Consider the following 16,387-nt stretch of genomic DNA (forward strand, 5'->3'; position numbering starts at 1 on the left):
AGCCAGATGGCATCAAATCAAAATTTCTGCACAAGGTAGCTGAAACCATACGATTATTATTATTATTATTATTATTATTATTATTATTGTGGTCATCATAAGTTAACTGTAATAATTATTATAGAACCTAGCATACATGTTCACTGCATTAGAAATAGCTTTAGAGCAGAGGTACACAAGCTGGGCATCCCATCCCATGGGCGCCCAGCATTGTAAGTGGACAGGCTGGCAGGTGATGAACGCAGAGTATGCTATTCAATCACAGTGACGTTGTGGCTATGTCACAGGCTGTGAAGGTTGGGCGAAGTTCTCCTAGTCACTCTCGATCACTGCTGCGAGTTTGAAATGGAGGCAGAAAATAATGAAAGAAAGATGGCAGATATCAACGTCATTTTCAATTGATATTGTAAGAAACAAGTTATCTATGTTCATTGCAGTTTATGTATTTTGACCAGACACAACAAAGAGTTAGGCCTACAACCTCAAATATTTTTATAATGTACGTAATGAATTACAACTTTCACTATTACATTTTAAGAGGTACTTTAGAAACAGTTTTAATATAAGACTGATTTAAGATGGATACGCTGTGGCTTTTGGTTTAAATTATCTGATAAACTCACCAAAAATCCAATCATGCTTACCGGGAATAAAATCAATAAGGTTATTTATTTGAAGGCATAGTGTACATCTGTCTGGTAGATACATTTACATTGTTGTTGTTGTTGTTGTTGTTATTGTTGTTGTTGTTGTACTTTAATCTTGGGCAGTAAATATCTACGTCCTCACTTGTGATGAAACTCCCTCTCGCCATTTAAAGGCTGTTAAATTTTAAATACTATTTTCAGAAATTCTGTAAACAGGGAAAGTCACACAACACTGTGCAAAATCATTGTTGCATTATGTAATTATATTACTTTTTTGCTAAAGAATAATGGGAATTTTACTTTTTAAAATGAAAATACTGTCATTTGACCTCCAAGGAATTGTAAATCGTAGCTTGTACACTTAAACCCTGTACCTTAGTAGATTGTAATACAAAAATTACAACATGTCAGTTTTCTTTGAATGAATAAATATAAGAAAATAAAACTGACTGTTTATATTGAGCTGGAATATTTTGAAAAGGTCATATTTTTTTTGATGCGATTATAGAGATTTATTTTAAATAATGCATCCACAGAGAGCTTCATAATCACAATGAAATGTCAATGCTCCCTAGCTTTCCTGCAAACTCCCTCGCTTCACTGTGATGTATGCTTCCTACGTAAGCTGCCAGCACTTACGTCAGGCCAGCCCGGCCGCACTGGGCTAGCCTCAATGGGCACCCAGCTAAGCACCTCTGCGTTAGAGGATTACTTTTCACAAGCAGAATAATCAAAATTAAACTGAACAAGAAATCTTTGATACAAATGAAACAAATCCAAATATGATTTTTAGACAGATGATTGTACCTGATTAATCTTAGAGTTTTTAATTTAAGAATCTCATTCTATGGAAGTAAGTGTAGAGTTATATATAGAAAAAGGAAAGGAATGAACCAATATGCTAAATATGGGAATATGGGAATCCAGGAGAAGATCCACAGTTTTGTATTCCACACAGACCTACACAGTGAATGGAAACAAGGCAGATGGTGATGGTCATGTAAAAAAATTATACCTTCTCCTACACCCCTTCTGTATACACACTCTTAATCTCTTTTACAGATGTACCTCAATCATATGAAGGCACAAAGGTATTTAAATATTTCTGGTTGTTTATTAACTATGATTGATCACGATGTAAAAGATTTAAAAAAAATCATTATGTGAAAGAGTGACTATAGTAGCAGATGTGCAGGACCAACTTACAGCGATTACCATTATGATAACTCATTTAAGTGGACTGCAGTGTATCCTGCCTTTGGTAAATAAAAACACTGATCTTCACACCATACAGTACTTCTAACAAATGAAAAAAGTAAGTTTGAATATTTACAGTACTATGATAACTTCACTGAAGAAACAAATGAATATCATTCTTGTTTTATCCCTTCTTCTTTTCTTTCCTTCACGTTTCTAAGAATACATTTTACTTTAAATAGAGTTTAGATTTAGTACTTCACATCTGGACATTCTTCACATGACATTCCCTCTTCCTCTTCTGGAGGACATTGTGGAAGAGGAGGAATAATAGGAACGGCAGGAACAGGTATATCAGGAATGTCCGCATTAATATAAGCAGGACTGAGCATCTCCTCCATAGCAGCACTGTGAACAAACAATAACAACATTGCAATTAAAATCTAAATCAATAGCGGATGTTATAAAAGTGTTATGATAAGTCCTTCAGCTTTCCATCTATCAACAATGAGCAAGTATTTGAGTAATATTGCATCATAGAAACTTGTGGTGATCAGTTAAGCCAAAACACACAGAAATAGGGAAGTGGCCACTAGTATTCAGTGTCGGACTGCAACATGCGCTACTGGTGGAAATGGAAAACTGCACTTCAAGGGACCAACAAGTCTTGCAAAAACATTTTACGACCCAAAAAGGGGCAAATTTCCACTAGTAGAGAAGGATCTGTAGAAATATGTGATTTCTTTGGAGGCAAAAATAAATGACGTACTGCAAATGCTTGTTGTAATAGCTGACTGCAAGAAGCTTGCACCACTGTTCCAGGTTAATAAATAATGCCAAAAGTAAAATTTCTGTGAGAGATCCATGTTCACATCCAAGGTTGAACATGTCACTCGTACAAGTTTGGATATGAATTGTTTGGGGAAATTGAGTGGGGTGTCCCCTTGTGTTGGACAGTTTTATTGGCCACTTGACAGAAGACACTAAGAAATTACTGGAAACCATGATTTGGTAGTGATTCTTGGTGAATTGACATCGGTACTTCAACCCTTGGACATTTAAATAAATAAAGCAAATGACAATATGTGAAAACTCTATCGGTGGTGGATGGTGGAAAGTGTGCATGAATTTACTCTAATAAGCAAAATTCAAATGCCAGTTGCAGAACTCCTTTGTGAGTGGATATTGCATGCTTGGAACACGATTTCTTTGAAGGTGATTGAGAAGAGTTTCAAGAAAACAGGAATCTCAAATACGTTAGACAGTAATTAAAATGACATTTTAGGGAGAGATGTGAGCAGTTATAGTAGCAGCAATTCTTCCTATAGTGCTGATAGTGACGTTGAAGTGTTAAGATTTTTTTTTTTCCTTTTTGCCAGTATGTCAGTTTTACTTACTTGATTGTTACTTTACCTAGTTCATCCCAGTCTAGAAATCCAAGAATAATGGCCGAGGGGACTCATTGTACTGATCACACAACACCTTGTAATCTGCAGGCCCTTAGGCTGAGCAGTGGTTGCTTGGTTGGCCAAGGCCTTTCAGGGCTGTTACGCCATGGGATCTGGTTTGGTTTAGTTAGTTCCTATTTATTTTGCTTTAGGTTGTATTATCAGATAGTAATGGGAAGAATATTTTCCAGTGTCCATACTTCAAACCCGCATGTCCAACTTTCTTGATGTACTCTATTTGACTGTTCAGAAGAAAAGTTATGCCATATTTTTATGCCAAATTATGATAGCTGCAAATGAGTTGAATCAATTTTTTGTATAGTATATTTGATATATCTTTTAAATGTAAATACATTGTAAATACATTTTCTGTATATAAATGAATTCCTTGAATAATATACGCATCAAATATTTTGCCTATATCTTTTTGTCAAAATAGTGTGTTAAGTATGTGAAAAGTACAGGGAGAATAATTCAAGTGTTCAGGCTTCTGTTTACATGCCGTGGTAAGTCCTGAGTGAGCGCCATATGGCTTCTGTCAACACTGGCGAGATAAGAAGTGTTCACTGCCAGCGTGCAGCTGTTTAGCGCACTCTGTCCCTCAGTTCGCTAGAAACTATTGGACTTTTAAGGTGTGTTGTGAGCTTATTATCACGATGGTTAATTACACTATAGAGCAAAGAATATTTTTGGTCGAGTTTTATTTGCACAAGAAGAAGAAACCAGTTAAAAGGCGCCTTCGAAAATTCCGTAGACGATTTCTCGGTGCGACTGTACCATCAAAACATTACGTGCATCAGCTCATTTACAAGTGGCGTAGTACTGGTTCCATAAGCAATAAGAAAAAGAAGCGAAGGAGAACAGTTTTCACACGGGAGAGGTTAGAAGATACACAGGCAAGACTCCAGGACAGTCCAAATAAGTCGCTTCAGAGAGTAGCTCAGGAAAGTGGCATTTCACCTTCTTCAGCACGTAATGCAACAAAATTGTTACATTTACGATCATATCAGACTCATTCAGTCCATAACATACTGCCTACAGATTTCAATGCAAGAATACGATTTTGCAATTGGCTAATGAATAGTGTCCACGACGGTATTGTGGATCCAAACTTTCTTTTTCTGAGCGACGAAGCCTGGTTTCATTTGAGTGGATATGTCAATTCACAGAACAATAGAATCTGGGATACAGACAACCTGCACATTTTACAGCCGAGACCTCTGCACGATGTGAAGGTGGGTGTGTGGTGCGCTATCAGTGACCGACGAATTATCGGTCCGATATTTTTTCAGGACACGATTACTTCTGACCGTTATATTCACAACATTCTGGAACCAGATTTTGCTGAACTAACTGAAGAAGAGAAAAGGTACGGCTATTTCCAGCAGGATAGTGCAACGGCCCATACGGCACGTAGCTCTATGCGACGGTTACGGGAAGTGTTCGATGATGATCAGATCATCAGTAAAGGCTTATGGCCCCCTCGTTTGCCTGATTTAAGCATATGTGATCTTTATCTATGGGGAAATATTAAAGGAAAAGTTAACAGGAATAATCCTCGAACTACAGAAGAATTAAAAACTGAAATTAGGAACATTGTGCATTCTATCGGTGTCCATGAACTACAAAGTGTGTTTCGAAATCTCATTACAAGATGTGTAGCTTGCATTGCAGCTGAAGGAGATCACTTTCAGCATTATCTGTAAATACTGGTGAGTTCAGTTTAATTTCCTAGTGGATTGATTGATTGATTGATTGATTGATTGATTGATTGATTGATTGATTGATTTATTTATTTATTTATTTATTTATTTATTTATTTATTTATTTATTTATTTATTTATTTATTCATTCATTCATTTATTCATTCATTCATTCATTCATTCATTCATTCATTCATTCATTCATTCATTCATTCATTCATTTATTTATTTATTTATTTATTTATTCAGAGCATCTATGTAGCCGGTGAGTTCAGTTTCGTTTAGTTTCTATAGGCGTAATCATGCCGCTTCTTTGAGCCGACTATGTCTGCTTGTCATAGCAGGCACTGCACTCGCTGTCTCCGCTTCCCAGCGTGCCTAATCCTCGGCACTCCGATCTGAACTTTCAAATTAATCACCCTGTATTATATTACTCCTCCATAGCCAATTTCCTTCCAGGTTTTTAATAGCCAATAGATAGAAGTCATTCTCAGAATGTTATAAAGAATAGTTATAAACTTGTAGCTAATGTAAGCATCCTAATATTGAACCAAATTCTCATAACTAATTTAACTGCAAAACAATAAATGAAACAGTGACATGAAGAGAGGAAGAGAATTTACTTTCCTTGTATTTAAAAAAATAGTTGGCATGAAATCCTCCTAAGGTATTATCATCTTTTAAAACAAGAAACCAAAATTTGAAGGCATGGGTTTTCACATTATCTTCCAAGTTACACCAATGAGAGTTTGAACTCGTGGTAGAGTCACTTAAGCTGTACATATCTACGGAACTGAGATCCATCAAGATTGATACTCTAGTCATGCGTATTGGAGGTTGTACTAATGTCAGCACAAGGGCAGGAAAAGGGGTACAATAAAAAAGGCTAGGGTAGCTAAGTACTGCAACAAATGAGATATATTTTTTTTACAGTGAGTATCAATTATTGGACGAATTTTTATTATAGTTAATAAACTGAAATAATGGTTATTTTGAATTGGAACCTTTAGAAGAATGGAATGTTCAGGGTCTGGCAGAAACAATCTACCATTTTAGTACAGGTCCTACAAAAAGCAAAGCAAAGTCACCTTTGTACAGGCCATGAAGGCCCTTGGAGGAGTGGAAGGTAAAGGCTTCCACCATTATTAACCATGGCTCGTGATGGGTTAGAGTGGTTAGCTCTACGCCCGGCCGCCTTTGCCCCCAGGAATTAACCTGGTACTAATTTTTTGTGTAGGCTGAGTGAACCTCAGGGCCATACGCACCTCCAGAAGTGGAAATCTCATTTCTTCAATTTCACGACTTCCTGACGGGGTTTCGAACCCACGTCCTTCCGGGCGAACCGAGCATGCCTTTACCGCCTCGACCAGGCAGCCCCTAGTGCAGGTCCTACAGGAGTACTAAATAGGGAATGTAAACGACTAGAGTAGTAATTGATAGGAAACATAATGCCACAACAATACAAGAATCAGCTGATTACTGTATTCCGATCATTTGTAGTTCCAAGTCCCCAGCATACTTCGTACTTTGCACCTTATATTATTCATCAAGTAAAATTTAATACTCGAATTCCTATATCCCAACAATTGCAATTCAAGTCCGCAGTGTAGATTCAACAAAAGATTTTTTAAGAGAAATTATTGTAGTCAACCTCTTATTCTTTAGCATTTAAGGATACATTTATTCTCCGCCCCGCATAGTAGGGAAAATAATAATAGTAATCCACCAGCTGTAAAAATAACATAATCAGATTTCAGTTAAGAACTGTAGTGGAGATATGATATATTAGATAGTATCTTGCCTGATATAATTGTATGTATCTTTGTGTACAGTAGCCCTCTCGCTCCTTCAGCATTTAACCAAACGGACCAAGCTCGATAGATGCAGTCGCTTAAGTGCGGCCAGTATCCAGTAATCGGGAGATAGTGGGTTTGAGCCCCACTGTCGGCAGCCCTGAAGATGGTTTTCCGTGGTTTCCCATTTTCACACCAGGCAAATGCCGGAGCTGTACCTTAATTAAGGCCACGGCCGCTTCCTTCCACTTCCTAGGTCTTTCCTATCCCATCGTTGCCATAAGACATATCTGTGTCGGTACGAAGTAAAGCAAATAGAAAGAAAAAAATGGCAGTTTTCATTTTTATTAGAGCATAGTAGGATAAAATAGTAACTTATTTATTGTAATGGTTATAGCGTCCACCATGCCAACTTGCTACGGGCCGAGCTCGTCACCCATCGCCCCATCCCCCCTTACGCTCGACCGCGCCAATCGCAAGCAACACTTAAGCGCTGGGCCGGCCCTTCTCTCTTCTATCCGTGGTCGCGCCGCATGGGACGACGGAAATTACTCGACTATTAATCTGGAGTGTTCTCGCGAGGTTCCTGGATCCATCGAACATCTGGACGATTCTAGAAGGGCCAGCGCATGTATATAAGAGAGGAACGACCTGCCTGCAGTCAGTGAGAGTTAGACTGGGTTAGTTAGTGAGTGAGTGAGTGACCGAGAGTGAGATTGAGTTCGCTGGTGTGAGTTACCGAAGAGCGCAGTCAGTGATAGCCTGGGAGTATGGAGTATCTACCTGTTGAAGCCGAGGACTCGTTCCTGTTTCCCTGACGTCATGTGTGTGAGTCTCTTGGAGCAGGCTCTGGAGAAGAACCTTGGTTGTTCTGAGCAGCGCGAAGGGAACACTGGGTGCCGACGTGTGCAGACTGCGAACGGGGTTCGACAGATTGAGTGAACAGCGGATACTATCATGACCTGCAAGACTGACGTGTAGGCTGTGGACCGTGACAGCGCTAACAAGTGTGACTGAGTGGCTGAGAGAGTGCAGTGTAAATAATCGATAATTCTCTCTCTCTCTCTCTCTCTCTCTCTCTCTCTCTCTCTGTGTGTGTGTGTGTGGGGGGGGGGGGGGTAATAAATCTTAGAAATAGGATGCTACCAGGTTCTGTACTCATTTATTTATTTATCTACTCCGCCAACACGTTACATTATAATAAATGTCTATCAATAAATGCAAAAATAAAACACTAGAACACAGTTATAAAACCGGAAGCTACATATGCAGCAGAAACACTTTTTCACCTGAATAAACAATCAAAGACTGACAGAGTTCAGAAAATTGAAAGGAGGATTGGAAGAACCTGCATCAACAAAATATACCAGAAGGATGGACAGTGGCGGTTAATACCTAACAAAGTCGTGTACAAAGAGCAAGAACCAATTACAGATACTATGCGTAAGAGGAGACTGGGATTCTTTAGACTTATCATGAGGATGCAGGATTCGAGGCTTCTGAAACAACTAGTACAACACAATCTCGTCTCAAAAAATACCACAACAGGATGTAAATGGATCAAAGAAGTAAGAGAGGATCTGAAGGAAATAGGCCTTACAACAGAAGACACCACAAATAAGATAAAATTGAATACAAAACTCAAGAATACAAACCTCCGCTTTACCCTTACACAAAACAAACCAACAACATGCATATTTTCAACTGAGGAAATGGCATGAAGATCGGAGCGTCTGAAGAAGTACTGGGAAGACTCCAAAGCCCGAACAATCCCTTCAAAGAGACCTGAACGACGGACTGACTAAAGTGATATATAAGTAATAATAATAATAATAACGTAAATGTTTCCACCTTTTCAATACAATATATTCACAAAATTACAAAATTATACGGTACTAGTTTCGACCCATCTAGGGGTGATCATCAGCCGTATTGGAGCATAACCATCAATGACTAAAGTGATCCTATGTGGTCATAAAAGAACAAGAACAAGAACAAGAAGAAGAAGAATATGTCTGCGCATTTAGCTTTGTTGGTAATCTTCGAGAACTTCAAACTTTAATTGTAATTTCCATTTCTGTTTGTGCTTAGTAATAAGTACCTATTGTAATTAGGATACGTCTGAATGTAGTTTAAAATTATTGTAGTGTATTGTAGTATCTTATTAGAAATTAATGTGTTTATTCTATGTGTGAAATATTTGTGTAGTATAGTAGAAGTGTCTGTAGTCACTCTCTTACTAGAATTCTGTTGCAGTAATTAGGGTAGACTTAACTGCAGTTTATAATTGTGTAATTCTTGTGTATTCCTTATGGTTTTCAGTAATTAACAGCAGTTTTCATCCTGTTAGAGTGTTATAGGATAAAAATTCAGTACATCTAAGCAGTATTGTAGTGTAGTAGTAGCCTATATTAATTAACCAATTGTCGTGTGGTCTTTGTGTACTATTCTAGACAATATTTCTATCCTTTCATTTTTATCTTGCACAGAATAATTTTATTTCCCTTTCCTTTTCATTATTCCATAAAGAATGGCTAAGGAGTGCAAGTGCAGGAAGTGTAGTATACATACGTATACTCATTAAGGAGTATGAGGGAGGAGTTGGAGAGTTTGAGGGAGATAATAAGGATTCTCTCAGGGGACAGGAAGGAAAGGAAGGGACTGTAGAACATAGATGGTCTACTGTTTTAAGGGGAAGGAGATTGCAGGCTAAGGGCTCTATTCAGGATAAGAATTCAGGACAGGTGTCTGTGAGAAATCGGTATGAGTCACTGCAGGTAGAACAACGGAGGGAAAATGAGGAACAGGGAACTGTTGCTGAGAAGTGTGGAAGTAGGAGGAAAGAAAACAGTAGGAAAGGGAAATGTAGAAATGTGGAACAGGGTCATGGGAGAGAGAAAAGGGAGGAGGAAGTAGCTTCTGCAGCAGTAGGAAAATATAGGACTGACCAGGAGGGGAGGGAATCAAACAAGGTGGGTAGGGTTGAGGCTCTGGTTATGGGGGATTCCATTGTTAGACATGTGGGGAAAGAGTGTGGAGGAAAGAGAACCAGGGTAGAGTGTTATCCAGGAATTAACTGAAGGCAGATGTTGAGGAAAGTAGAAGGGAAGGAGGAGGGAAAGGAGAAAGTGGTAGTGTTTCATGTTGGTATCAAAACTGTAAGGCAAGCAGGTATAAGTACCAGCATAGTTGGGGATATGTGGGATCTGGTAAAAGTAGCATGGGTGAAGTTTAAGGAAGCAGAGATTGTTTTCAGTGGAATACTATGTAGCAGGGATACTGACTGGAAGGTGATTGGGGATTTAAATGAGTAGGTATGTGGGAAACAGAGTGAATGGGTGGGTAGGATATAGGGATCACTTAAACTGCAGTGGTACATATAAGTTAGGAAATTTATTTAGAAGGGTTATAGGGAGGTACATTCAGGGAAATGGGGTGGTCTAGGAAGCAGTAATAAGGGTACAGGGATATGGAAGTCAAGTAGGGATGACATAAAAATGTTAGTGCTGAACTGTAGAAGTACTGCAAAAAAAGGAATAGAATTAAGTAATTTAATAGATATATATTTACCAGATACAATAGAAGTCCAATAGTCCGGCATGTTCGGGACCGGCCCGGTACCGGATTGCCGAAAATGCCAGACTATTGGGCGGTACCTCTTACTACGATATAGGTTAAGGCGTACAGTGAATACAGCTGTAACACGGTGTTTTGCAGTAAAATGTTGATCAGCAGAATCATTAGATTGATAACTTTAGCTCAAAATTAGGGCAGCACCAAATTTTCATTCAACACATTCAGTTTATTTATATATATATATATATATATACTGCACAATAGTTTAGTGTGACTTAAAAAAATCCTGAATATCTTTTTGGTTTCTAGATCTTTGTCGCTTGGCATAAAAGTTATTTCTGATGATATGTAAATCAATAAGTTCAGTGGCTTTATAATTAGTATTACACTCAGCAAAAGTGATGAATTTATTTAGGGACTCTGCGGTTAGATCGCAAGAAAAAATACTCTACCGAAAATTGCTCGCAATCAAAACAATGAACTGAACCTGTGTGTGGTGACAGCCAACAATGCCGATTGTGTCTAACAGTAGCAGACGCATAGTGGACACTTCCGGATGGTTTCAAACCGCGCCGTGCACTTTAACTGTCACAAACGTTAAAAAAAAAAAATTACATACAAAATCCTGGAATGGTGCCGGACCATCGGGCGTTCTGGACTGTTGGATGCCGGACTAATGGAATTCTACTGTATTGCAATAGGAGTAGAATCATGGCTGAGAAATGATATAATGGATGCAGAAATTTTCCCCTCAGAAACTTAAAAGTTTACAGAAGAAAAAATTGGTATTTGGAATCTCCTTTAAAAATAAAGAAACACATATTTTTTGTTTCTGGAAAATCCCATGGAGGGGGGGGGGGGGTGAAAAGAAAAAAGGGGTTGAATACCTTTTATGAGGATACTTATATCCCAAAAACTGAAGACATTACAGACATGAAAATTGGTATTTCGAAACTCATTCAAAAATAAAGACACAAAAAAAGAAAATCCAATTAATGGGGGGGGGACATGAATGACAAAAGGGGGTGAATTTTAGAAACACTATATCGACAGTATATCTAAAAAATGTGGAAATGGTTCGTTCATTCATCACCAGATGGCTCTCCGGACGTGGTACAGTGCTAGCGTTCAAAGTAGAAGCTGACGGAAGCATCAGAATCAGGCTGAGTGGTCCGCGCATCCGGGGAGCCATCTAGTGACGAATGAACATACTGTCTCCACTTCTATTGGGTAACTTCTAAATTCAAACCTCTTTGTTTTAGAATCCTTTCTCGTGGACAGTCGAGATATTCTTCTGATGACACAGAGCAAAGTTCTCCGCGAAACGTAAAGAATTTCACCTAATTTTCTTTACATGGCATAAGCCCAAAAGCCTATATCATGCCTATGTATTTTTTGTTTTAAAAAACACTTGGGGGGAGGGGGTAAATGGACTGAAAATGGTGTTGAAATCTTTTTATTTGAATACTGATATTTTAAAAATAAAATTTTAAAATTAAAAAAAATGTATTTTTGTTCTCTAAAAATCCACTTAAGGGGAGTGAAAGAATTGAAAAATTAGTTGAATTATTTGTATGAGGATACTTATATCTAAAAAACTAAAGATGTTGCATACAGAAAATTGGTATTTGGAATCTCCTTTAAAGAAACACATATTCCTTTGATTTTGGAAAATCCAATTAAGGGGGGTGAAAGAATTGAAAATTAATTGAATTATTTGTATGAGGATACTTATATCTAACAAAGACTAAAGTTCTTACAGATGTGAAAATTGGTATTTAGAATCTCCTTTAAAAATAAAGAAACATGCATTTTGGGGGCAAAATCAACTGAGGGGAGGGGGTTAAAAAGGAGTTGAATTCGTTTATGAGGACACATATATCTCAAAACTGAAGATGTTACAGTCATGATAATTGCTATTTAGAAGCTCCTTTTTAAACAAAGAAACACGTATGTTTTGTTTTCGAAAATTTTACTTGGGGGAGGGGGGGTGAAAGTGAAAAAAATTGAATCCTTTTTATGAGGATACTTATATCTCAAAAACTGAAGATTACAGACATGAAACCTGGTATTTGGAAGCTCCTTTAAACATAAAGAAACATGCATTTTTGAAGGGGATCGATTTAATGGGGGTGGGGTGAATAAGGAGTTGAATCCTTTTTATTATGAATAAGGAGTTGAATCCTTTTTATTATGAATAAGGAGTTGAATCCTTTTTATTAGGATACTTATATCTCAAAAACTGAAGATGTTTCAGACATGAAAATTCGTATTTGGAATCTTCTTTCAAAGTAAAGAAACACGTATTCTTTTGTTTTAGAAAAATCCACTTTGAGAGGGGGGGTGTATGAAAGAATTGAAAATTTAGTTGAATTATTTGTATGAGGATACTCATATCTCAAAAACTAAAGCTGTTACAGCCATGAGAAATGGTATTTGGAATCTCCTTTAAAAATAAAGAAACATGTTTTCTTTGTTTTTTGTTTTTGGAAAATTGACTTAAGGAGAGGAGGTGAAAATAAGTAATGAAGGAGTTCAATTCTATTTAAGAGTACACTTATATCTCAAAAACTGAAGATGTTACAGGCATGAAAGTTGATATTCTGAATCCCCTTTAAAAATAAAGAAACATGCATTTTTTTGTTTTTGGAAAATTCACTTAAGGGGCTGAAAAGCATGTAAAAAGTGGGTGATTTTTAAATTATGGACCAATAGGGCTACAGTAGCTGTATAGATAATTTAGAATAATCAGGAGGAAGAAAGAGATCCCAGAAGAGTGGGAAAAGGGTTTAATTATCCCGATATTAAAAAGGTGATAAAAACGAATGTAATAACTACAGAGGGATTGCCCTTATTGCCCATGTAGCTAAGATATTTGAGAGAGTATTGGAAGGAAGACTGAGGAGGAAGCTAGAAGGAGAAATGGAAGAAGAACAGTATGGTTTTAGAAACGATAGGTGAACGTTTGACCTGATCTTTACATTAAGACATATGATGGAGAAAAGATGGGAGTTTGGAAAAGACATAGTGATGACATTTATTGACATTGAGAAAGCTTATAACAGTGTTCCCAGACAGTTGGTATGGGACACATTAAGGAAAAAACAAGTTAACAGAGTGGAAGTGCAAATGATAAAAGCTATGTACAAAAATTGTGTTAGTAGTGTGACGAGTAGTATAGGAAAAACAAACTGGTTTAAAGTTGAAACTGGTCTCTGACAGGGAAGTGCACTATCCCCCATACTATTCATCATAGTCATGGATGAAATTGATAAGAACATTAAACAGAGATTGGGAAGACAGTCAACGAAAGCCATGTTGTTTGCAGATGATATAATGATATGGGGTGAGGATGAAACGGAAGTGCAAAAACAAGTAGATGTATGGAATCAATAGAAAAATTTGGGATGAAAGTAAGCACGGAGAAAAGTAAAACAATAGTGATGATAAGGGGAAGAAAAGAAGGAAGAGAAAAGATAAAACTGAATGGTAAAATTCTTGAAGTGGTTAAAAGTTTCAAGTACTTGGGAAGTGTGATCACAGAAGATGGAAAGATAACGGAGGAAATTGGGAAAAGAATACAATAAGCAAACAGCTTCTACCAGAGTGTAAGGGGTTTGTGGAACCAAGATGTCCCAAAGAAATGTAAGAAAGTATTATATTCAACCTATTATGAATCCATACTAGCCTATGCAGCTGGATTGTGGACTACAACAAAACGAGAGGAAAGTAGAATACAGGCAGCGGAGATGAAATTCCTAAGAGGTATCGAGGGCAAGACCAGAAAGGATAGAATTAGAAATGAAGAGATAAGGAAAAGGACAGGAATCTTGAAACTTCAAGACAGGATTGAAACAACAAAGCTAAAGTGGTATGGGCACATAATGAGAATGGGAGAAGAGAGGGTGCCAAAGAAAGCTTTTTCAGAGAAGTTAAGAGGAAAGAGACCACGAGGAAGACCCCGAAAGAGGTGGACAAATTCAGTGTGGGAGTGCATAGAGAAGAGGGGAGGAAAACCAGAAGATGTACTTTTAAAAAAGGAGAAGAATGGTGGAGAGACAGGCAGTGATGGAGGCCCTTGATTCACAACCCGACCCAGGAAGCTGGAAATGGGAAATGAAGATGATGAAGATGATGATGATGATGTATATGTTAAAAAACTTAACATGTTACAGATATGAAATGTGGTATTTGGGAAGTCCTTTAAAATCACAGGAAAACATATTTTTTTTGTTTTTGTAAAAGGCAGTTAATGGGGGTGAAAAGAAGTGAAGAAAAGAGTTAATAATTTTGTTATGGAGATGCTTATATCTCAAAAACTGAAGATGTTTCAGACGTGAAAAGTGGTATTTGGAATCTCCTTTAAAAAATAAAGAAGCATGTATTTTTTTGTTTTCGGAAAATCCATTGAGGTGGGGGTGGGGAGGACTGATAAAGGGGTTGAATTCTTTTTATAGGGATACTTATATCTCAAAAACTGAAAATGTTACAGCCATGGAAATTGGTATTTGGAATCTCCTTAAAAAGTAAAGAAATGTGTTTTTTATTTCAACTTGAGAGAAGACTGTTTCTCACATGTACAGTTCTATGTTGCATGGTCATCTTAGCCCCAAATGGTAATACCACAAACGTAGTTTGCAAAGAGTTTCTGGAGTAAATGAAAATTTTTTGGTGAGTTTTTTTATAATAAGGATTTTCAGATAATGTATCAGTACAGTACCAAGGAATGATTACTTTTATCAAATTACAAAATCCACGTGAGCGAAGTTGTAGGTAACTGCTAGTTTAGGAATAAACTCAATGGATGAAGTTGTACATGTTAACTGGCTTTGGGAATGGGATCATGAGAGGAAACTGAAGAAGGACAGCTTACATTAGAGAATAATGGACTGAGCCTTGGAGGGCAAAAGAAGACGACGAAGAACAAGAGGACGATGGTGGTTAGACTCGGTTTTAAGTGATTAAATTATAAGATGTGTGGAATAAAATGATGAATACATACTGTTCTGCTTGTTTTAAAACAATGACCTGAAAAAATTAAAAAATTTTAAAAATCATATAATATTTCAAAATGAGATGGTGTCTCTTCATTTCTCACTCAATCACACCTAAATTAATTGACCAACTGAGCTGAAATTTGGTACAGAGATACCTTGGATGGTATTCTATTCTAATATTTCAATAATTGTTTTCTAAATGGCAGGCTTTAATATGTAGGTATTTACTTTTTACCTGCTATACAAAACAAAATAATTGGCAAATAGTTAGTCCTATCACTAAATAAGCCAAGCAAGTGAACTTAAAATTCAATTTTCTACAGAAAAGGCCATATGCATTTTCTTTGTACCTCAAATGGTTCTGCAGGAAAGTGGAATTTAATGTGTTAAAGCAGGCATTCCAGAACATCCACCGCCCAAGTGCTGTTCAGATGGATATTTGGTGGGTTCTTTGTAAGTCCCGTTTAAGTCCCATTAATTCAGACTGGACCTCTGAGTGTGCAAAGTTTGCTGTTTAAAAATTATACATCATCAAAGAGTACAAACAGAAGACAGTGACAACACCAACAAGCAGCCTGTCAACAATGGGTACATTCTGCTAGTTATTTCATATTTAGGATACACCAAAGTAGAACTGAAGTAGTAAGTATCTCGCTTGCTTTTATTGTTATGTAATCCTGCTTCAAAGAACTTTCACTAAGCTGGAAAAGGTAGATCATTTCAATCATTTTGGATGTGTACTCGCCCAGGATGGTGGTGTAGTAAGTGAGAGTGAATCAGAGCGCAGCAAAGCTTAGGCAGTGAGTTTGCAGTTGTGATCGACAGTATTCTGTAAGAAGGAAGCCAGCTCCCAGACAAAACTATATTTAAACTGGTCTGTTTTCAGAACAACTTTGTTTTACAGGCTTGAAAGCTGTGTGGACTCACAATATCTTATTCATAAGTTAGAAGTAACAGACATGGAAGTGGCGAGAATGAGTGCTGGAACAAACAATCTCTGAAATGAAATGGCTGGGAAGTACCTGG

At 37.3% G+C, this 16,387-nt stretch overlaps 1 protein-coding gene across 4 annotated transcripts in view; it reads right to left on the minus strand.

Annotated features, from left to right (window-relative positions):
* Positions 1–1,682: 1,682 nt before the first annotated feature.
* The window catches only part of LOC136866296 (mitochondrial glutathione transporter SLC25A40), a 246,149-nt gene continuing 231,444 nt past the window's right edge, over positions 1,683–16,387 (minus strand). For 2 of the 4 annotated variants that reach the window (XM_067143129.2, XM_067143128.2), the window contains exon 9: positions 1,684–2,252. In XM_067143129.2, coding sequence (XP_066999230.1) covers positions 2,096–2,252 — 157 coding nt within the window. In that variant the 3' untranslated portion in view covers positions 1,684–2,095. Of the gene's footprint in view, positions 2,253–16,387 lie in introns of all 4 variants that reach the window. The other 2 variants (XM_067143127.2, XM_067143130.2) reach the window with 2 other exon arrangements.

This window comes from Anabrus simplex, chromosome 3 (genome assembly GCF_040414725.1).
Source record: "Anabrus simplex isolate iqAnaSimp1 chromosome 3, ASM4041472v1, whole genome shotgun sequence".
Classification (NCBI taxonomy): domain Eukaryota; kingdom Metazoa; phylum Arthropoda; class Insecta; order Orthoptera; family Tettigoniidae; genus Anabrus; species Anabrus simplex.